Source organism: Leptonychotes weddellii, chromosome 3 (assembly GCF_054177405.1).
Source record: "Leptonychotes weddellii isolate Sample4059 chromosome 3, ASM5417740v2, whole genome shotgun sequence".
NCBI classification, from domain to species: Eukaryota; Metazoa; Chordata; class Mammalia; order Carnivora; family Phocidae; genus Leptonychotes; species Leptonychotes weddellii.
In genome coordinates, this window is record NC_138371.1 from 144870234 (window position 1) to 144895281 (window position 25048).

At 36.0% G+C, this 25048-nt stretch overlaps 1 protein-coding gene across 1 annotated transcript in view; it reads left to right on the plus strand.

The window, feature by feature from the left end:
* PIBF1 (progesterone immunomodulatory binding factor 1) overlaps positions 1–25048 on the plus strand; it is a 209400-nt gene that overhangs the window by 147592 nt on the left and 36760 nt on the right. Inside the window, exons 15-16 of the mRNA XM_081815019.1 lie at positions 13279–13409; positions 21030–21114. Of these exons, the coding sequence (XP_081671145.1) occupies positions 13279–13409; positions 21030–21114 (216 nt within the window). The remainder of the gene's footprint in view (positions 1–13278; positions 13410–21029; positions 21115–25048) is intronic.

The window sequence follows — 25048 nt, forward strand, 5'->3', positions numbered from 1 at the left end:
AAATATCTTCTCCCATTCTGTGGTTGCCTCTTTGTTTTGTTGACTGTTTCCTTTGCTGTGCAGAAGCTTTTTATCTTGATGAAGTCCCAGAAGTTCATTTTTGCTTTTGTTTCACTTGCCTTTGGAGATGTATCTTGAAAAAAGTTACTGTGGCCGATGTCGAAGAGGTTACTGCCTGTGTTCTCTAGGATTTTGATGGATTCCTGTCTCACACTGAGGTCTTTCAACCATTTTGAGTTTATCTTTGTGTATGGTGTTAGAGAATAAGACCATCTATTATCCTACTCCTGCCTATATATCCCGTTCCATCTTACATTATACCGTGTGCACGCACACACACACACACACACGGCCATGTATACAACTACTTGTGCTTCTCCCCACGTACATAACTTCATGTGCATTACTTGAATTCTCCAAGCACTCTGTGTTTTTCATGCCTTTGTACTTCTGCACACTCTGATCTTTTTTGCCCAGTGTAGCCATGTTTGCATCAGAGGTGCTTGTCTTTTTAATATCAGGTGTCACCTACTCTATTAAGCCTATTTTGAACCCCAGGCAAAAATGACTTATGTGGGATGCCTAGGTGGCTTAGATGGTTGAGTGTCTGCCTTCGGCTCAGGTCATGATCTCAGGGTCCTGGGATCGAGTCCCACATCGGCCTCCTTGCTTAGGGAGGAGCCTGCTTCTCCCTCTGCCTGCCACTCCCCCTGCTTGTATTCTCCTCTGTCTCTCTCTGTCAAATAAATAAATAAAATGACTTATGTATCCTCATGATACCATATATACCAAGATATATTTAGATAGATAGAGATGTTGTTGACATAGCTATCTAGATGCTTCTTAAAAGGAAGGATTCTTTTTTATTGTTCTGTATATCCTCACTGCTTAGCACAGTGCCTGTTTCTAATACATAGTAAATAGATGTTGTTGAAGGAATAACTTCTGTTTGTGATAGGTCAAAGTATATGAGAAGTGGGGGATACGAGAATGAACCTAAAGCAGATTGGAAGTCCCAACCAAGAGGAGCAGAGGATGAGGAAGAAATCAGACCCGCTAATTAGAAAGAAAGCTTTAGTTTCTAAGTGTCAGAGACTCAATCATATGCTTTATGTCACATCTGGAACCAAAGCAGGGTATATATCAGCTCCACCCACCACCACCATGAAAAAAAAATTCTAATTACATGGAATCAGTAGGATCCATCAACCTTTACTGAAAACACTAGAGTTGTTTCTTTTGTTTGAATTTATTTCAGTGTAAAGGGAAAAAACTAAGAACAAAGTTGAGTAATAAAAGGAGATGATAAAGGTAAGAATACTTTACATGTGTGTAGTACTTAATCATATGTTACTTTATTCATTAACCATTGGGATATGAAACTAGATTTTCAAGTTAGGCAGACACCTGGCTTGTATGACTTTAGGCAAGTTCTCTACCCTCTGTGGGCCTCAATTTTCAACCTGTGCAGTGGGAGTAATAATATTATATACATGTTTACCTCAAGAATTAGAGATAGCTTAATCTAAGATAAGCACTTACCATACTAACTGGCATATACTAATCACTCAGTAAATGCAGATGGGTTTTTTTGTCCTGCATTTCATTTATTTTTCTGCTAATGACAATAGTATCGATAAGAATTTTTATTAATAAACTTGGCATTTTAAAGAAATAGTTTCAGATTTGGAGTAAATGCTTACTTTGCTTATGTGGAAATATTCAGAATGAACTATTCAAATGAATTTTAACACAGTATAGTAAGATTTTGTGCAATTTAAGTGATTTTTATGAAGAGGTACATGAGAGTAAAACTGCAATTCTGGAGAGTAATCACCTGCTCTGAATTTTCAAATGTAAAAGTATATTTAATCACATACAAACTAAGCATTTTAGGAAAAGTATGGAAAACTGGGTATTTTAAGACTAATGAAAACTTCAGGGGCGTCTAGGTGGCTCAGTCGTTAAGTGTCTGCCTTCGGCTCAGGTCATGATCCCAGGGATCGAGCCCCGCATTGGGCTCCCTGCCCCTCAGGAAGCCTGCTTCTCCCTCTCCCACTCCCCCTGCTTGTGTTCCCTCTCTCACTGTGTCTCTCTCTGTCAAAGAAATAAATAAAATCTTTAAAAAAAAAACTAATAAAAACTTCAAATTAACCAGAATTGTTATATTTAAATTAGAGAACATAAATTACTGATAAAATTCAACCAATTTGTTGGATCTGTATAGAAAAGCAAAAAGTAAGCAATAATAATATGCAATAAGATAATGAAGATAAACATTATTTAATAGCAATGATAACATAGTCTCAAAATTTTTGAGTAAATATTTCATTAATATCAAAATTATTACATGAATAAATGATATTAATAATGGCTAGCAGTTTTGAGTGCTTATTTAATACCAGTCATACTACTTTATGAAACCATAGGAGTATTGCTAGGGCTAACTGGGATCTTAAGAGTGTGACATCCCTGGGTTTACCAGCTTCCCAGGCTTCCTGAGGCCTAAAGAAGCTCTTTTGTCTGAGTGGGCTTCCATTAGATTGGCATGTTTATCAGAGATGAATCAAGGAGAAAAATGACTCAGATGCAAATTCTGCTCAGTCTGCTCTTAGGTTTTTGATGGATATGTCGTTGGCATAGTTAACGTATTGAATGCTATAATATATAACACCTCCACCCTTCAGATCTGAAATTTTCAGCAGATGATGAAGCCCACAGAAAACTTGGCACAAAACTGACCTGAGACTGATTTGGATTTGGACTGCTTTTAGTGTAAATTTTGTCCTTTATAATTAAAAATGTTAACTATCACCTGGACAAATAGCTTTTGTACTTTTTTTTGGCCATTACCTATAGTAAGAAGTACACCTTACATAGATAGCATCCCAGTGTATACATGTGTGTGTATTTGTATGTATGTGGGTAGATATATACATATGTGTGTATTTGAAATAATTTCCACAGGAATGAATACCCTTATGACATCTAGCGTATTCTATTAGTTGCCATTCTGTTCTGTTTCTTTTCTCTTCCTTTTTTTAATACTGCTTGCAACCCACAGTGTGAAAACACTCATCTGGACAAATAGGTAACATATTTTCCTCTCCTTACGGAAGCCTTCTTGAGAAATCAGCATAGAGATCGAGAAGAGAAAAAAGGTGAAACCTGTTCAAGAAATACAGGGACCTCTGGTGTGACTATCATGTGAAAACCTATAATGCTTCCCAGTTGTATGTGTCTACCATATATAGGAGCAATGCTAATCCAACCTCTGTATCATTTTGAATTAACACAGTATGCTGCTGAAGCAAATGTTACTATTTTCCCATATTTTTGTCCTGCCTTTTTTCTGTTCCACTGAACAATTCTGAACAAATTTACTGTGGTTTCTCCCATTGTTTGGAATTAGTACCTTTTACAGATTTGCATAATTCTAGTCTATAACTCTGATCTTGTTATTTATAATTTGTACATATGAACCCTACTCTTTTCTTCTTTATCTATAGAAAGTGTTTAGGCTTCATCTTCACAAAAAAACATCCCTCTAGTTCTGTAGTGATTCCTTTTTTTTTTTTTTTTGGATTTTGTTTATTTATTTACTTATTTGAGAGAGCATGTACAAGCAGGGGGAGGGGCAAAGGGAACAAGAGAATCTCAAGCAGATTCCGTGTTGAGCGCAGAGCCCGACGCAGAGCTCAGTCTCATGACCCTGAGATCATGACGTGAGCTAAAATCAAGAGGCAGTCGCTTAACTGACTGAGCCACCCAGGCACCCCATATTGATTCCTTTTTTTAAGTAAATCTTGTTTTGAACTGTATTGAGTTTCTTTGAACTGTATTGAGTTTCATATCTATGTGTTAACATTTTTATCACTTAGTTACATGGACTTATTCTTGAGGAACTCCAATAAACAGCAAGATTTCCCATTGTAGAAACTGTGTCACTTTTCCCCAATAAATTTATTTCCTTATTGGCTCTTTACACAGAAAGAACTTATGTTATTAAAAAATGTTTTAGTCCATTCTGTGCCATTTAACTCAGCATAAGAAATAAAGTATATTAAGGAAAGGAATTTTGTTAAGTGTTAGCTAGTACTGATACATAATTCAGTCTTTCAGTAAATATTTATTCAGTACCAGTGTGTCAGGTGTTCTAGGTTCTTGGGATAATCACTGAATAAGACAGACATGAATTCCTACCCTTTGGAGCTTATATTCTAATCAGGGGGAAACAAAGGTTTTTTTCAAGTAAGATATATATTCAATTAGAACTTGGTAAGTTTTATGAAAGAAGTAAAGCAGAGCAGAGGATAACAGCCTGTTATCACTGCCTGTAATTCCAAGCCAGATGGGCCCACAGAAGGCACAGAGCGAGCACCATGGTTCTTACATCTCCTCTGAAAATGGCCAGAGCAGCAAGGGAAGGGGCATAGAACCCGTAAGTCCCACAGGAGCATGGCACCTCGGTAGAGACAATTAGATAGCTTTAATATGGAAGAAGAGCCATGAAGCATTTTTCTGTGTGGATAACTGGTCACGTTTCTTTAGTGTTTGTGCATTGTCATGCACACCCATGCTTTTAGTGCACATTATTTTGAGGTAGTAGGGGAGAGAAATGCTTAGCTCTTCACATTTTGTGCTACTCTTACATATTATTGCTTTCTTTTCTGCTACTGTGAGGCAGTAATGGATATTGGCTATTAAGCACATGATTCTGGAGCCAGACTCACTGGGTTAAAATGTCATTTCTGGTAATTACTTGCTGTGTAAACTTGGATAAGTTGTTTAACCTCTCTGTGCCTCAGTATTCTCAGTTGTAAATTATTTATTAAGTTCCAAATAAAATAATTTGCATTGAAATATTTTCCAAGCAAATGAGTGGATTACTTTTAGTTTTTAAAACAGTATGTTTGGGGCGCCTGGGTGATCTCAGGTTTGTGCGATCGAGCCCTGCATTGGGCTCTGCGCTCAGCACAGAGTCGTCTTGGGATTCTCTCTCTCCCTCTGCCCTTCCTACTCGTTCTCTCTGTCTCTCTCTCTCGCACGCTCTCTGAAATAAATACATACATACAACAGTATGTTTTATAACATTTGGTAGAGAAAAAACAGAAGGTGAAAAAATGCTTTTGAAAACAGGCAACGACAATCTGAAAAGGCTGGGGTTAGGGAGGGAGGGATGCATAGATAGAGCAAAGGGACTCTTATGGTAAACTTTTGCTTATGATATTGTAACTGTGGACACATGTCCTTATCCATTTGTCCAAACCCATAGAATGTACAGCACCAAGAGTGAACCCTCATGAAAACTCTGGGCTCTGGGTGACAATGGGGTGTCAGTGTAGGTTCATCAGTTGTCACAAACGCTGATGCTGGGGGAGGTTGTGGGATGGGGGAGCAGGGAGTATATGGGAACCCCCTGTGTTTCCAATCGGTTTTGCTATGAACCTAAAAACTGCTGTAACAGAGTCTTAAAAACAAGATGAGAAAGGGAATGAAATCTGAATACCACGGAGAAGAGATAGATGAAAAGGAAAAGGAGGGAGAAAATGTCAGGGGCTCCTTTTCTATGAAGGTAACTGTGGCCACCTTTTGCCACTTGTACAATTTGGCAGTCCTTGCAGCTAGTTTTGTTGGTAGCGGGAAAATGCCCCCTGGAAAGTCACTTGGTCTAGTGAGAAGTTAACTTTTTGACATAGGTAACAACTTACTTTTTTGTAATGTTAAGGAATTGGGGGGGATACTTCATTTTTTCTGTGCGTCTTTTTCATGTGGTGCTTCACCCCTTGGGAGTTAGTGTTCTCCTATATTTTGTGGATGCTCGAGATATAATGTAACTGGACATAGGGGATAATTAAATTGTTGATCCATGATAAAGTTCCATGAAGAAGACCTAATGTGAGGAGGCTGATTATTGCCATTCTGTCTCTTATTTTTTGAGGTTCTGATGTGGAATTATATAAAGGTTAACTTTTTTATTTTAATGATAAACATGTATTCATCTACCATATGAATGACCAGTTTGTTTTATGGACAAAACATTCACTTTCATTTTTCTAAACAGCTCTGTGTCTAACCTTGCCAAGTGCTTAAGCCAAGAAGTCTTTGTTATGGTTCATTCTGGAAAAAAACTCAATTACATGGGTTCGGGACAATATACTAGAATTTGTTCTGTAAGCATGCATTTTATAGGTTCACATACCAGCTCATGTGAGAGTGTGTGTGTGTGTGTGTGTGTGTGTGTGTGTGTACCAAATGCCGGCCACCACTGAAGTAAGGGAAAACAGTGATTTATCTATAAATTGTATCCTGTTTACACATCAAATTGTTTAAGCTTTTTACCTTACTGGTTTGCCTTGATAACTCATGAATGACTACATTTTTTTTTTTATTTAAGAACTATTAACAACTTACACAGCAACACCCTCCCCACTGCTGTCAGAATTGTTATACAATTGAACCACATTAAAATGAATTTTTCAGGGGCAAGAAATCTAAAACACTTGAAGTTGAAAGTTCCATTCTCTGACTCTAATCTCCTGTCCTTCCAGCTCTCCCAGTCCTTTCATTCCCACTAAATCTGTGCTTTATTTGCACTCATTGTGAGTTCCACATTCATAAATTCTTCGTATTTTCCAATCTGTCAAGCCCCTCTTGGCTTCACTTTTCTTCCTACCAAGCCCTACCAACCATCTGAGCACTACATTCACTAGCATCCCAGATTGCTTGGTCACTAAATTCATCCATCAGGCTTTTCTTGACATTCCCTACCTTTCGCATATTACCTTACAATCTGATAGTTACCCCATAAATGCTTAATGGAAGGAAGGAGAGAGAGAGGGAGAGAAAATTCTTTGGTTTTGTGGTAATGTGCTGAAAATTTCTTGTGAAAACCTGTTACTTTTACTGCTTGAAAGTATTACAGATTCATGTTGTTGAACATCAACCAGGCCCTCATTCCTGCTGCCCTATGTTTTTATTTTTCTGCATCTGTCCTATTTCCCATTATCCCCATTGCAGGTCACTTCCACTCCTCAAAACCATCAGTTCCATCATCTGCCATCATCTGTAGCTTCGTCATTATAATTAGGTCATCTAAATTTCTTTTCCTTGAGTCTCTTTCACCCAAGGATTTTTTAGTATCTTCACTTACTCTCCGCCCCCCCCCCCTTTTTGGTCCCGCTTCAAAAAAATGAGAGAGAGAGAAAGAGACTGTGTGTCGGTATGTCTGTGTGTGGATGGACAGTGGTAACTTTCCAAACTTCACCCCTCTCTGTGTACCTAATTCCTTCTGCTGTCCTCCCTGATCATCTATTCAGCTATGCCCTTCCTCAGTGATCACCAGTGACTTCCTAATTGTCATTTTTCTCTTCTCGGTCTCCTGATCTATGGCATGACATTATAGATTTTATAGATAATCTCGAAATTCTGTTTTCCCTTTGCTTGATGTCACCATTATCCCTCAGATGTCTTCATCTTCTTCCAACCCTGGCGTGTAGGAGTCCCTCACGTGTCTGCCGCTTTACTCTGTTCTTACACATCACTAATGATTCTCAAATGGTAGTGACTATAAGAATCTCCAAAGATTCTTGTTTAATATGTAGGTTTCTAGATCCTGCCCTCAGATCGTGATTAAGTAGGTCTGGAATGAAACCAATGAATCTGCATTTTTAACTAGCTCTTCTGTGACTCTAATAAAAGTGATGCGTGGCCACTCTTTGAAAAAAAGTAATACTCTACAGTCCTGTGTGCTCTGTGACTTATGAGTAGATAGTCCATCACATTGCTGATTACTCTGAAATATTTAACATCCTACTCAAGAATTTCATCTTATTATCTATTATTTCTCCTTTTATCTTATAAATATCTCCTTATTACCATACTTTGATAATCAGGATCAGAGCAGGGCTGATGATCAACTAGCATGCGCTTGCTTTTGGTTATTAAAACAAGAAAATATTTGGGGGTGCCTGGGTGGCTCAGTTGGTTGAGCATCCAGCTCTTGGTTTCAGCTCAGGTCATGACCTTGGGGTCCTGGGATCGAGCCCTGCATCAGATTCCACACTCAGTGCAGAGTCTGCTTGTCTCTTTCCCAACCCATCTGCCCCTGCACACACGTGCCCGAACACATGCTCCCTCTCTCACTCTCAAATAAATAAATAAAATCTAAAAATATATATATATATTTGCAAGAACACTGTACACAGCTGTTGTCCTAAGCCCCTGCATATCATTCCTGTCTGTCCTGGTGCCTCTCCTGAAATCCCCTGGATCTCCTTCCTCACTGTCCACCAACAAAGAAGTAATACCTGGGACCACACAGTTTCTCCAGGAACCTGCTCCCATGCAAAGCTGGCATCTTAATTAGTTGAATTGTATCAGTTAAATGTCACTCCTCTTAAAGATGATGATATTATTCACCATGTGAGACACAGGATAAGAAAGTGGTTTTAGTGGAAAGGATGGTAAGTTTGGGATATAAGATGATTTACGGGTAGTGTTAAATCTGCTAAAATAGTTGGATGGAGTGGCCTGCATCAAGTCCAAGATCACAAGAGCTGTGCTTTCCAGATTTGACTGATAGAATCTAAGACTAGCCCTGAGACATTTTGATTCATTGGGGCTGGGGTGGGGCCCAGAAATCACTGTTTTTTAGCATTTTCCCCAGTGATCTGATGATTTAACTAGATTTGAGAACTACTATAGATTGAGAACACAGAGAATTGGTACCAAAGTGTTGCTCCATATTGAACCTCAAATAGGCATTTTACATTCCATGGCACAATCAAAAAGATTAGATAACAATATATGGAATTTCTTCAGAAACTACCACCAGGGGCTCAGTAGGTTAAGCGTCTGCCTAAGGCTTAGGGCATGGACCCAAGGTTCTGGGATCCAGCCCGGCATTGGGCTCGCTGCTCCTTGGGGAGCCTGATTCTCCCTCTCCCTCTGCCTGCCGCTCCCCCTGCTTGTGCTCTCTCTCTCTCTCTCTGTCAAATAAGTAAATAAAATCTTAAAAAACTACCACCAGTACTAGAAAGTATCACTTGTATATATTTTATTCACAGAAACTAATTCAGTGTTAAATTCTATTCAACAAAATGCATTTTGTCTCTGGCAAGAAAGAGCTCCATTTCTAGGAGTTTCTTTAAAAATAAACTCCACAAGAAAAAAAATCCCACATTTAGGAAAATCACAACAAAATGTGGTCACCTTTATGTATATTTTTTAATTTTAAGAGAAAATATATTTTAGATTATCATCCAAGAGTAAGTTAAAATTTGAATCAAAATATGTAATTATGTTTTAATCAGGTGTTACGTTTCTCTGAATCATATGTACAATTTATTGAAATAAAGGCAGGATAACAATTCTGTAAAATGTTGTGTCATGGATTTGCTCCTGAGTCATTTATTACGTATGTAATTCTTGAGTCACTAATTACTAAGGCTTTCCTATAAGGAAAAGATTACTAACAATAGGCAAAGTGAGTGATTGTGTAACTTTTTGAATACTAAGTATTATAGTTACAGAAGGACTTAAACCATACTGAAGGAATTAAATTCTGTCAAATTACAATTATTTCAAAAATAGGTATTAGCATCACTTTTCATTGACAGACATGTATTTTCCCTAAGAAATTAAAATAAACTTTGGGATTTAAAATCTTACAAGTTTATAAAGAAATGCATTCGTAAAACTGACAGCACTATAGTAGTTATTATCCAGAGAAGGAGGAGTTTGTACGTTGTATATTAGAGATACCTTTTGAAAGTAAGGCTTTGGGGAACCTTAATTTTGTTTATAATACTAAAACCTAACATGTAATTGCTGTGAGGAAAAAAAAATGGAACTAAAATAATTAAGACTTAATGACTGCAGTTACACTTTTTAGGCAGTTGAATTTAGATCTGATAAGTTTCAGGCATAGCTCATTCTAGACTACAGCTAACTACAATTTGTAAATGCCCTTAGTGCTTCCCTGACATTGCACCCCAACCACCCCCCCCCCTCCACCCCCGACTATTCTGCACTTTGAAATACAAAGCAACTTGTCAGTTCAGTTTATTCAGTTAAGGTCAGTTCCGTGAAAACAAAGTCGAGGCAATTGTTTGATTTAATTGACTAGTGAAACTGGTTATACAGGTAAGTAGAATTTACTTTTATTTTTGTCCAGCTGCATATTTGAATGTTCATAAAATAACTTAGTAAAGTAAGTAATAAGATTCCAGTGACATTGTGATAGATTTAAAAGAATGATTACCAAAGCAAGGAAAAGGGACACTAAAACCCAAACTATAGAAAATATTCATGGTATTTTTTTTCTTTATGGCTTTGCTTCTACTGTAATGAATCATGTCCAAAAAGTGAAGTCTTCTTTTCTTTCACTGTTCATTTCCTTTTCTTTGAGGAATTTTTTTCCTGGGCTAATGTAACCGAAAGGAAATTTTCTAATTTAGTTGAATCATTTAAATAACTTTCATAAAGTAGTCCTCAGTCTGCAAGCAGATATTCTCTAACAGCTACCTGGTCAAGCACCTTTTGGATTCTCTTTCCTACTTACACACCTAGATCACATGGCTGATCATTTCAACTATGATTGTTTCTGCCTTTAATTCTTTCTGCCTTCCACTCTACCTTCCACTATACCCTTCCTACTGTTCTCTACACCTTCAGCTTCTAGGCTGCTAATCACTCATTTATTTTATGTGAGTAGAAAACCAAAAAATTGCAGTACCAAAATAAACTCTATGTTTAGATCTTAATAAATAAAATATATATAAATGTTGTAAATGTAATTCACTTGAGAAAAAAATATAAATCATTTCTTGTCCCAGAAAGAAAGAGCAAATCTTTAGCCTCCTATTGAACTTGTTAGTGACTATGAAGGAAAGAAGAAAAAATATTTAAACATATAAAAGGTTAGAATTTTATTGTCAAAGAACATTTTAAGGTCATAAAGTAGGAATTTTGTAGTATTTTTGTCCTGTGTAATAAAATACTCACTTCCCCACCCCTCAGTCTTACCATAGGTATCCACCACTTTTGTAGTGATTGTTCAGTTTTTGCATATCCAACTTTAGAATACTTTTCCTGAGAACTCATTTAGGTACCAAAGTATGGGCTTGCTGATACTGACAGTGCTGTGTTTAGTTCTATACTGACCTACATTTTATATTTGCTTAGGAAAAGAGCAAACACAATAAACAAAAAAACTAAGGTTGGTTGGGTACAGAAGTTAATAAAATCCTTAAGGAGGGTACCTGGGGGGATCAGTCCATTGAGCACCTGCCTTCTGCTCGGGTCATGATCTGGCTCCCTACTCAGTGGGGAGTCTGCTTCTCCCTCTCCCTCTGCCCTTCTCCCCCGCTCGTGCTCTCTCTCTCTCTCTCTCTCTCAAATAAATGAATAAGATCTTTTTAAAAAATGAACCAAAAGTATAGGCAACAAAAGAAAAACTAGGGAGATTGGACTTCATGAAAATTAAAGACTTTTGTGATCCAGAAGACCCACAGAATGAGAAAAAAAAATTTGCAAATCATGTGTCTAATAAGGGTTTAATATCCAGAACGTAAAAGAACTACTACAACTCAACAACAAAAAAGCAGACAACCTAATTAAAATATAGGTGAAAGACTTGAATAGATATTTCTCCAAAGAAGATATATAATGGCTGATAGGCACATGAAATAACAGTGTTGCTGAGGATGTGGAGAAAGTAGAATCAAGTGCATTGTTAATAGGCATGTCAAATGATGCAGCCTCTGTGGAAAGCAGTTGCCAGTTCCTCAAAAAGTTAAATATAGAAAAAAAATGTAATTTTTTAGAAAGTTAAATATGTAATTACCATATAACCTGGCAGTTTCACTGCATTCCTAGGTAGATACCCAAAAGAACTGAAAGTGGGAACTCAAACATATTTATTAATACACCACTATTTGTAGCAACATTAGTAACAATAGCCAAAGTGAAACCAACCCAAATATTCATCAACAGGTGAATAAACACACAATGGAATATTATTTAGCCATAGAAAGGAATGAAGTTCTGATACATGGTACAGCATGGATGAACCTTGAAAACATTACATTAATGAACTAAGCAGACACAAAATGGCAAATATTCTAAGATTCCCCTTATATATCTAGAATAGGCAAATTCGGGGCGCCTGGGTGGCTCAGTTGGTTAAGCGACTGCCTTCGGCTCAGGTCATGATCCTGGAGTCCTGGGATCGAGTCCCGCATCGGGCTCCCTGCTCAGCGGGGAGTCTGCTTCTCCCTCTGACCCTCCTCCCTCTCATGCTCTCTGTCTCTCATTCTCTCTCTCTCAAATAAAAAAAAAAAAAAAATAGAATGGGCAAATTCATAGAGACAGATAGTAGAATAGAGGTTTCCAGTAGCTGGGGCATTGTGGGGAATGTTTTTACTTAATGAATACTTCTGTTGGGGATTAATAAAAATATTCCAGAAATAGATACTAGTGATGATTGCACAACATTGTGAATGTACTTAATGCCACTGAGTTGTACACTGTAAAATGGTTAAAATGGTAAATTTTATGTTATTTATATTTTAACTATAATTTTTTTAAAAACTTCATTATACATAATGATTTAGCTACAGTTCATCGATTTTACAAATAAAGATGGAAGGATATATGAAGACATGAGAAAAATGCTAAATTGTAATGTCATTATGTTATTTTGAATAGAAATAAAGCTCAAATAAAAGATTTTTATTTTAGCTAAAGGATATTTATTAAAAGAAGATAAATTTTATGTTACATATCTTTTCAAACCAACAAATGGCAAAACATTTAGGTGGCCCATCCCTAAAATTGGTAACAATTCATATTTTATTAAAAATTTTTCTTTCCTATTTATGTATTACTTATTATTATAAAGAGTAGTTATATTGATTAATATTTTTTTTAAAGATTTTATTTATTTATTTATTTGAGAGAGAGAGAGAGAAACAGCATGAGAGGGGAGAGGGTCAGAGGGAGAAGCAGGCTCCCCGCTGAGCCAGGAGCCCGATGTGGGACTCGATCCCAGGACTCTGGGATCATGACCTGAGCCAAAGGCAGTCGCTTAACCAACTGAGCCACCCAGGCGCCCTGATTAATAATTTTTAAAACCTTCAGAGTTACACAGGAAAAACTTTTCTGAGTAATTCATGTAAGGGAGTTTTGGTGTACTGTGTCTATGCTACAGCATTTTGAATAATCCTAGTTTCTTGTAAAATTTTTTAGATTTTCATGAAATCTGTTTTTCTTTAGCTTAACAGGGCCAATTCTCTGTTAAACCAGACTCAGCAACCTTACAGATACCTCATTGAATCAGTGCGTCAGAGAGATTCTAAGATTGATTCGCTGAAGGACTGTATTACACAACTTGAGAAAGATGTCAGGTAAATCATCTATAAATCTTTTATTTGAATAATAAAGGCAATGCTATCCATGAATTAAGTTTGTACATTGTGAAGAAAAAATGTAAATAGTGAACATGGTCTTAAATGTAATTTATCTTAGAAAAACTGGGTCACATCACATTAGGTATCCACATTCCACCTTATGATCAGAAGTCTTAGCCTGGAAATAACAATGCTACGCTTATTAACAAAGCTCTCCACCAACCCTAGGACATAAGCAGCTATTCTTTCCTTGTTTCTCTAGAATTCTTTAATAGGTTGGGGCTTGACCAAAGGGAGAAGGGAGAAGAAGAATATAACCAGATGCCATTTGTGGAGTCAAAATGATTTTTTTTTTTTTTTAAAGTAGGTTCCATGCCCATTGTGGAGCCCATCACGGCGGGGCTGAAACTCATGACCCTGAGATCAAGACCTGAGCTGAGTTTAAGAGTCAGTCACTTAACCGACTGAGCCACCCAGGCACCCCAAAAATGACTTTTTTTTTTTAAGATTTATTTATTTAGAGAAAGAGCGTTGGGTAGGGGGTGGTGCAGAGGGAAGATACATCAGGATCATTTAGGGAACTTTGTAGGAAGTATCAGAGACTTTTTTTTTTTTTTTTAAGATTTATTTATTTTAGATAACAAGCAGGGGGGAGGAGCAGAGAGAGAGGGAAAGAGAGTCTCAAGCAGACTCTGCGTTGAACGGGGATCCCACGATCACAACCTGAGCCAAAACCAAGAGTTGGACACTTGACCAACTAGGGCACCCAGGCACTTCCCCCCAAAAATGACTTTTTAAACAGACAAAATACACACATTTGCTTAGATTCTGTTGACCTTGCCAAGTAATTTTTTAGGCTTTTCTTCCCCTGACTCTACATGAAGTAACCCATGAATTACCTAAATGTAAATAAATCCCTTTCACTTCCTTAAATTGAAATTGTTTTCTTACATGACACCTTACGTAACCAAAAGACTTGCTCCATTTAATAATCATTGAAATTCTTTACCTGTTCATCTGTGTAATCATTTTAGTCTTTTTAAGTTGGAGTAAAAGAATGATGTTATACAGAAAGATGTTTTAACTCATGGATGGTTGATTAGTTGGCTTAGTTATTATTGGATTTTAAGATTGTTAGAATAATTTAGATAAATTATTAACCAATTCATAATGTAGAAGCAGAGAATTAGATGGGAATAGAAACTGTTAAATTAAGGAATTGGAAAACAATAAGGAGAATATAATTATTAAATTCAGATTTCCTAAGGTATATAACCAAAAGTATGAAACTAGTGGGAATTAACTCTAAAGTATGGGTGGGTGTTCTTTTTGATGAATCAGAATAATTACCTTCTCTTATTTCAACCCCACCAAAAAATTGGTTCAGGATGATATGATAAAATAATTTTAAATCACACTTATACTTTAAAATGTCAATATAAATAATTTAGTTCTGGATTAATTTTAAAGGTAAAAATTATATTTAGAATATATATAACCTACATTAATTAAACTTATTAAATAATAAATAAACCAAATTAAGAAGTTACTAATTAAAATAAGTTGGTGAATCAATTAAGCCATTCTTCTGTAAATAGCTGTTGGCAATATAAATTATGTTTTATCACTCACTGGGCACTTGATTATCTTAAGGAAATTGAGGGAAGAACCCTAAATATAAATTTTTCTTCCTATATTATATATTTCTTCCTATATTATATTTGAAATTTTGTATAGAATCTCCTTTTACCTTTTTAATCTTGGAGCAGGAACATAAAAGGCCTGTGGAAAAATTACCTTTCACAGTTACCTTCAAATAAATTTATTTGAGTATTTATTTTACTAAGAATTAATAGCTGAAAAGATTTAATATAGAGAAAAATAATAGCTGTAGGAGGAAGCTATTAAGATGAACAAGTTCAGCCCTAAAGAAATTAAGCACTTTGTTATCTAAGAACATACAGCTTTGTGGTAGGGTCAAAATTTGAATCCAGACCTGTCTGCTTTCTAATTCTATACTCTTAAACATTGTGTTATACTGCCTCCCTATGTTCTATTCTGAATAAGGAATAATTTTTCATTAACTTTAATATAATTAAGGAAGAGAAGTAAAAAAAAAAATGTAGAAGAGTGGTTAAAAGTGGAGCTTTAATGAATTGATAATTGTTGAAGCTAGGTGATAGTTACTTAGGGTTTGTTATATTTTCTTTCTTCTTTCAAAATAATCCAAATAAAGTTGTTTTTAAAAAACAGATTTTATTTATTTATTTTTTAAAGATTTATTTATTTATTTATTTATTTGACAGAGAGAGAGACATAGCGAGGGAGGGAACACAAGCAGGGGGAGAAGGAGGGGAGAAGCAGGCTTCCCCACGGAGCAGGGAGCCCGATGTGGGGCTCGATCCCAGGACCCTGGGATCACGACCTGAGCCGAAGGCAGACGCTTAACGACTGAGCCACCCAGGCTCCCCAAAAAACAGATTTTAAAAGGGAGTACAGGCTCTGTAGGTAGGTTGCATGGGTTTAAATCTAGCTCAGTACTTAGTTTTGAATTGGAGCCGGTCAGTTAAACTCTCTAAACCTCCATTGTCCAATAGAACTTTCTGTAATGGTAAAAATACTCTATATCTGCACTGTCCAGTATAGTAGCCACTACCCATATGAGGAACTACATTTTTTATTTTAATTAATTTTAATTGCCACCTGTGGCCAGTTAATGGCTATGTTATTGGACTGTACAGCCAGTTTTCTTATCTGTGAAATGAGAGTAGTACTCTAGTACTAACAGCACCTAATTCATATAGTTATTCTGAGGATTAAAGGATATAATCTTTGTAATATATATACCACTGTTCCTACACATTATGAATACTGGGTAAATTTTTGCTATTATTAGCATATCTTACATGAAACAAATTTTTATGTTGAAAATTATCTTAAAAATGAGAAATAACATATCTCAAAATATTTTGAATTTTGACAAAAATTAGGACTCCCTTAATAACAGCAACATCATCATAAAACTATGTCAATTATGAAATTAACTATAAAAAATATTTTTGTGCTAAAATCTGAATCCTTTAAAGCTATGTTTCATGAATTTACTGTATAAATATTGTAATAGATTTCTGAACTAGTATTTCACAGGATATGAAACCTTGTTCTTAATTAAAACAACTACCTTCTAACATGAAAAATTAAGGTGCTTTCAGTAGTTTAATTGTGGCCTTTGAGATGCTGTTGAATGTACCCTCATGACATGAATGAAATACCATAAAAAACAGCCCAGTCGACAAGTCAGATCCAGCAGTTTGTCTACCATCACTCTTACTTGGAGCCAATGACATTTCAAATGTAGAGGAATTATCCTGGGCTTTGAATACACATCAGCCCGGTTTCTTTTGTCATGGTAGATGTGCCTGTAAAATACAGTTACTGGTGTGAGTACCAAGGGTTAGATGTGAAAATTAAATGAAATAACATATATAAAGCTTCTGGCACATGGGAGAAACTCAGTAAATATTACTTCCCTTCCTTTTGTTCTTCATTAATTTGAAATTTAAACATCAAATGTCCCATTCAAAACAATTAACAAGTGAGTGTACCTTAAAAAGGCCTATTCTTTTTGCTAGGTGTTGATTTTAATTGAAAGGAATACTTACATGAATTGATTACTTTTTAAATTGAAGTATGGTTGACATGCCATATTATATTAATTTCAGGTGTGCAGCATAGGGTTTAAACATTTATATATGTTACGAAATGCTCACCATGGTGTGGTTACCATCTGTCACCATACAAACTTATTACAATATTATTGACTGTATTCCCCATGCTGTACTTTTCATCCCCATGACTTATTTATTTTATAGCTGGAAGTTTGTACCGCTTAATCCCCTTCACCTATTTTGTCCAAACTCCTGCCCCCTCCCCTCTGGCACCCGCCATTTCTCTGTATTTATGAGTCTTTCTGTTTTGTTTTGTTTGTCCGTTTGTTTTGTTTTGTAGATTCCACGTGAAAGTGAAATCCTGCAGTATTTGTCCTTCTCTATCTTACTTACTTCATTTAGTATAATACCTCTAGGTCCATCCATGTTATTTATAGCAGACTAATATCCTCGTGTGTGTGTGTGTGTGTGTGTGTACACACTACATCTTTTTAGTTTGATGTAGTTCCAATTACTTATGTCTGTTTTAGCTGCCCTTACCTGAGGAGACAGATCTAAAACAAATAATTGCTAAGACCAATGTCCAAGAGTTTATTGCCTATAAGTTTTCTTTTAGGAGTTTTATGGTTTCAGTTAAATGATTACTTTTTTAAATATGTCTCTAGCTTATACAATGAAAGCACTTAAGGAACTGAATAATTTTATCATTTTCTTAGGAAATAAAACAATACCACTATACCAACCCCCACTTGAAAATTTAGCTATTTATATTCAATGTCTAGAAAGGTTAAATATGTACAAAATGAAATCATTATAAACACATTAAAGCTAGCATTTGAGATATCACTATTAACTACTTTAAATTCCCCTATCATTAAAGTAATAATCCATTCTAAAAGTAGTACTGTTAAACTCTCCTCTACCAAGCCACAAGAGACAGTCTGAGTTACGTATTTTGATCTATGGCCCAGAACTGAAGGAAGCACAGAAAGAGAATAATTAGCATAAATTTCCTTTCCCCATTGTCAGTTCTTAGTTTATTCTTAACTAGTAGTTTAAGAAGAAAAGACTACTTAGCCTTGTAAGGCCAAGCCAGGGCATATTGATCCAGGAAGTTAAAGAACAGTATATCAGGAATATGTTTTCATATAGCAGGTGACACAGAGCTATAAACATGAATTTCTGAGTAATAATTAACAGTGAATTGAACAGTTATGGGGGTAATATACCATTCACGATAGATATGCTTATAAGGAGATTTGTTTTGTAGTTGCTTTATGAGTCACTCATGGAAGCTTTGTATTTTTAAAGGTAAATTTCCACTGTTATGAAATGTGTCTTATGGAGACTAAACTTCAATTGAGTAATTACATACATACTGGAAGAACACAGAGTATAATAATCATCATATGCAGTTTTAGAGACCCATCTGTTGAAGATAGTCTCCCTTGTGGTTTAAGAGTATGTATCAGAGAAGGCTGAGACTTTGAAAATTTATACCCAAGTATTGTCTGAGGAGTCTGTACTGTTTGTGATAAACGCACGTCTTGCAGATAGAACAGAGTTGCTCTGTGAACCAGTTTATCCACCCACCTTTTATTCTATATTATACTGTTTTTTTTGCTATTTGAATATGGAATACTTCCTTCATTCTGGAAAAAATTAAGCACCTACATATAAAACATTTCTAATGAATTATCCAGTCAAAATCCTTTATTACATCAACATTCCATTCCTGTTGCATACATTTTATTTAAGGGCCTATTGGTATTTGAGAGTATGTGTGTGTGTATATGTGTGTACTTCCTGTGGGTGTATGTTTACATAGTGTGTTTGTAACATGTATATGAACATTAACATGTATACATGCATGTGAACATTAACACATTTCTGTTCCTCGGAAAATCCTATTTCTGTGTTAGTGGGTGTTTATTTTAATTTTAAAAAATATTTCATCTTCAAGGTGATTCTAGCTAAAGAAAGATTCGAATTTTACAGTTACAGAAACATTTGATCTTTACCATGCTTTGGAGAACTCTGGCAGAATCTGACACTCAAGTTACCTTTTTGTCATTTAGTTCTTTTCAACTCCAAGGCTCATTAGGATCTCTGATGCCTAATTCTGAAAGTCAGTCTGTTTTGCTGCTGAGCTGCTAACCTGTATGGCATTTAATTACTGTTTCTCAGGGATACCTGTTTTTCATCTAAATTAGTAATACCATATGGCATTTATGTTGTGTTTTATATGTTCAATTCTTTATTTGATCATTCATTAGGTAATTCATATATCCCTTTTTGACATGCATGAGTATTGTTTTCCACTTTTACAGATGTGAAAACTGTGGCTTAGTAGGGTGGTGTGTGTTGTGCTCTATACCACACACTTGAGTCAATGTCACAGTTGGAAACAGAAGTCAGAATTGCATCTTGTTTTTCTCTCAGAGGACAAATTGTGGTGCTTCCTTGGGGAAGTTCAGTTACTAGGAAAAAGGAGAATGTGAGTTTTTTCCTCTTAAGTGCTTGGAATTACCTGTTCTTTCAGAATACCTACTACTATACCTTGAATATTAAAAAAACTTCTGCCTGATGTTTTTACAATTGGTGGCTTTCCATTTTCTTAAAGGATAATTGAAAACATCCTACCTATTCAGCTAAACAGTCCTCACTAATTTTACCTTCACAGATTTTGTTTTGATATTTATGGAATTATGTTGTTTTAATTCATTGTTGCTTTTTTTAATTCTTGTTGTGGTGCTGAGTAGATTCATTCCAGTGGCTTTCAAAGAGTATCTCATTTAATGGTTGTAATTAATTTTTATATGTTGAATAATAAAACTCCAGACAATACAAAACAGGCCTCAAATATTTATCTCTTAAAACCTTAATATGTTCTTCTATTTAGGCTTCTCACCCTTTCCTATCAGAAAATAGGTCCTGTCAAAGGGAAATTCACAATGCAGACTTAGAAATTAAAGACTGAACTAAGAATTTGGAGGCAAGGGGCACCTGGGTGGCTCAGTCATTAAGCGTCTGCCTTCGGCTCAGGTCATGATCCCAGGGTCCTGGGATCGAGCCCCACATTGGGCTCCCTGCTCGCCCGGGAGCCTGCTTCTCCCTCTCCCACTCCCCATGCTTGTGTTCCCTCTCTGGCTATCTCTCTCTCTGTCAAATAAATAAAAATCTTTAAAAAAAAAAAAAAGAATTTGGAGGCAAAAATTGTTTGCCCAAGTTTATCACAGACTGAATATCTGATTCATTTATCTAACTTAATTATATACCTGGTAATTTAGGACGTGGTAAATTATAAAATGCTACTTCTACTTTTAGGGATAAATGTTTTAATTTGACTTCTAGTGTCTTGAGTTTTAATATTTTGCCCAAACATACTTTTTATCTTTTATATAAATCCCACTTCATCTTTTTTACATTTCAGGAGTAAATAGTCATCTTTAAAACACTAATTTTTATGCCCCTACTAGGCAGGAAAGGATTCTCAGAACACATCTCATTTGCACTGTCAAATGATTATTAAAAGAAAAAGTCTTCTTAGAAAATAGCTGTTGATTCTGGGGCGCCTGGGTGGCTCAGTCGTTAAGCGTCTGCCTTCGGCTCGGGTCATGATCCCGGGGTCCTGGGATCGAGCCCCGCATCGGGCTCCCTGCTCCGCAGGAAGCCTGCTTCTCCTTCTCCTACTCCCCCTTCTTGTGTTCCCTCTCTCACTGTGTCTCTCTCTGTCAAATAAATAAATTTAAAAAAAAAAATTTTTTTTTTAAAGAAAATAGCTGTTGATTAAATCAAACATTACAGTGGCTGGTCTGATATCTTTATGGACTATAAATTTAATTTCTCTTTAATTCAAAGAGATTTGTCAGATTTGTCTTTTGCTATATACTATTTATTAAATTTACACCAATATGATGACTTTTTAGAACTTGATTTTTTTTTCCAGCAATTTAAATAAAGAAAAGTCAGCTTTACTACAGATGAAGAATCAAATGGCATTGGATTTAGAACAACTTCTAAATCATCGTGAGGTACTTTTTCCATTTTGTCATAATTTTTACTTTAAGCTTTTTCAAAGTCCATGTTGCATTAAGATTACTGGATCCCAGTTGTCCATGTGCATTAATGACTTCTCATATTTGCATCTGACTGTGACCTGGTCCTTTATATTGAATGTGTGATATACTTTATTATTCTTTATGAATTAATTCATACTTTATTCTTTGGGTTAATTCTTATTCCTGGAATGCCCCTTCTTGTTGACGCCTTATTGCCTTGTTCAGTCTCTGTCATTGAATTTCCACATTATTTAATAATGATTTGTTTTACCTCTTTATCTCACTGGACAGTAAATTTCTTTAGTGTATCTCTGTCTTATTCATCATTGTATTGCCCGAATACTTTGTGTATGCCTAGAGTCCATAAAGTATTTTTTGTTATTGTTCCTCTCAAAAATCTTTCAGAGCTAATATAAAATTCCTCATTTTATAAAAGGAGAAATGAGTTTCAAGTGGCTTGTGTAAAGGCGGTTAGTAACTAAGAGATAACCCCATTTTTCTTATTTTTTGAGTCAGACTTACTGAAATACATTATACGTACAGTAAAATTCATGCCCTGTTCAGCAAACATTTCTGATTTTTGACCTACACACCCAGTTTGTAACCATCACCACAGTCAATACATAAAATAGTTTCATCACTTCAGAAAATTCCTTCATGCCCCTTTTATATTGACCCTTTTCCTCAACTCCAGGCCTAGCAACCATTGATCTGTTTTCTATCCCTATAGTTTTGTCTTTTCCAACAAAACATATTACATTTTCCCAGAATGTTGTATAAATGAAATTACCAGTCTTTCAGACCAATTTTTTTCACTTACCATAAAAAAGATTCACCCATGTTGTTGCAAATATTAGTCATTTATTCCATTTTGTTGCTGAGGAATATTCTATTGTATGTACCAGAGTTTGTTAATCCATTCACCAGTTGATGGACATTTGAGTTGTTTCCATTTGGGGGCCTCTATAAGTAATAAAGCTGCTAGAAATGATTTGTATACATGTTTTGGTGTAAATGTAAGTTTCCTTTTCTCTTGGTAAATACCCCAGGAGCAGAATTTCTGGGTCCTATGGAGAGTGTATGTTTAACTTTATAAGAAACTGCCAAACTCTTTTCCAAAGTGACTGTACCTTTTGCATTCCCATCAGCAATGAATGAGTGTTCCAGTTGCTCTGCATCCTCACCAACAGTTGGTATTGTGAAGCCTAGTTTTTTAATCCAGTGCATTTTTCCACTGAACTATCAGTGCCTTGTCTTGGCCATGTTTTTACCATTTTGTTATCCTAACAGAGAAAGAAATGCAGAGAAAAAACAGATCATTGGTTCATGAGTATTCTGAAGACATTGTTTCCTAGTCTGGGAAAGATATATCAGGTATTTGGGAAGAAATTATTGGAAGGATATTATTGAGAGAGATGAATTGGGGAATATTACTGGAAGCAGTTCAAAGGTGCATATCCTAGAAATGGTGTCAAGGGAATTGCAGGATTGTCTCTGTCTTAGAAATGGCCTTTGAAGTAGGTTCTCTTAAAGGTGTATTTTATATGACAGGTGAAAGGGATAAGAAGGTGTCCCTGGACTAGATTTCAGAGATGACTTTTGCGTAGATAACTAGATCTAACAACAGCTTATATAGACTTGGAAGAGCTTCTCTGAAGATATTTATTCTTTTTCTCTGACTTCCAGGCCTTATCTGCTCCCTCTTGTGTCCTAAGATTCTGCCCTCAAATAATTGTTTCTTCACTGTGGAAGCCTGATTCATTCACTATGTGGATTTTCACAAATGTTTTAAAAATTGAATATTTAAGAAATAGTAACTACAGGGGTGCCTGGGTGGCTCAGTCAGCTAAGCATCTGACTCGATTTCTGCTCAGGTCATGATCTCAGGGTCATGAGATCGAGCCCTGCCTTGGGCTCCATGCTAGGCATGGAGCCTGCTTAAGATTTTCTCTCTCCGGGGGAGCCTGGGTGGCTCAGTTGTTTAAGCAACTGCCTTCGGCTCAGGTCATGGTCCCGGAGTCCTGGGATCGAGTCCCGCATCGGGCTCCCGGCTCAGCGGGGAGCCTGCTTCTCCCTCTGACCCTCTCCCCTCTCATGCTGTCTCTCTCTCTCTCTCTCTCTCTCAAATAAATAAATAAAATCTTTAAAAAAAAAATTTAAAAAATTTAAAAAAAAAGATTTCCTCTCTCCCTCTGCCTCCCCTCGCCCCCCGCCCACCACTTGCGGGCATAGTCACGCATACTCTCTCAAAAAAAAGAAAGGGAGGGAGGGAGGAAGGAAGAAATAGTAATTGCAGATGTCCATTCAGGCATACCAACTTTTTTTTCACAAAGCTGCATAACAAGTATTTTTTTGGAAGGGCAATTCTCATTTGTTTTTAGAAGATTATGCTAGACTCTGAAAAATATATGAGCAACTTTATATATTTTGTACATCATGATTGGAATCACATTATTCATGAGTCCAAATAAAAACTAAAAGTTCTACTTAGTGGGTTGAGAATTATGTGAGTTTAGAAGGAAATATGTTTAAACATAGAAATTAAGTACTAGCAAGATGAAACTACAATGTGGCATCAATGAAATTTGCATGGATGCATATCTAATTATCAGGTAATTTTCATGCATTTGATAGTATCTTTATTTTGACAATTATATTTTAATAATCCAACATTGTGATTTTTCTTAATGCCATACATCAAAAGAAAAGGAGCTTTTTTCTTTTCAAAGCAAAATAAAAATTAAAGTTTAATAAAACAAACGTGATACAAATTTTTCGTCTTTTTCCAAGAAACAGTTTAATTCCAACTTGTATAGAGCGTGCAGATACAGAAGCAAGTGTGAACTGCTTATATGGAAAGAGAATGGTAGGTGACCCAGGGCAGTGCTTGACTATTCACTTAAATATTTACCTGATGAAACAGAGAGTCGGGGTGCCTGAGTGAGCTCAGTCCGTTAAGCATCTGACTTTGGGCTCAGGTCATGATCTCAGGGTTCTGGGATTAAGCCCTGCTTTGGGCTGTGCGCTCAGCAGAGAGTCTGCTGCTTCCTCTCCTTCTGCCCCTCCCCCTTCTCGTGCTCCCTCTCTCTCTCTCTCAAATAAATAAAATCTTTAAAAAAAAAAGAAGAAGAAAGAAACAGTCTGCAGGATTGATATATTCATTTTATGGCTCTGAGAGTCAAGTGCTTAAAATAGCCAATAAATAACAGTTGGATAAGAATACCTCTGATAAATAAAATTTTTTGAAAGTGAAAATCAGGGTTGAGACTAAGGTGAGGCCAGCAAGGCCCTAGGGCACAAGATGTAGGAGAGGCCCATTCCCAGAGTCATGCACCGTGCACGTGAGAGCTTGCCCCACACTAGGCAGGACCCTGGGAAAATTGTCTAATATGAGTCACTGCTTTAATCAGCTAAATTTTCTGAGTTTAAACTCACATGTGATCAGATGTACATTTTAAATTTTTCATTGTCTTTTTTGCACTGGACACCTCTGGCTCTAACTTTTTAAGCAGTGTCATTTAGTTCCAATAAGACTTTAGATGGTCATGTAATATAAAATGAGATCATCCACTCATTTACAGTTATCAAGTATGTGTTAGATGAAAAAAGAAAACAGATGAGATAATTCTAGGTTGACAATTCTAGGACATTGGGGCATGGCCATAAAGGGTTTTATTTTCTATATTAGTGTTAGATCAAAATGATTCACTTTAAAAGTAGCTAAGTTAAATATCACAGAATTAAATCTCATTGTCCCCACTTTTACAGATGAAACTGAGGCTGATAAGAGTTAAGGAACTGAACCATGATTACCTACTTACTGTCAAAACTAAAAGCAAATACTTTTTTTTTCCTGAAACAAAAGTTTATGATCTTTTTCCTTAGTCCCATTTAGACAAAAATCTCA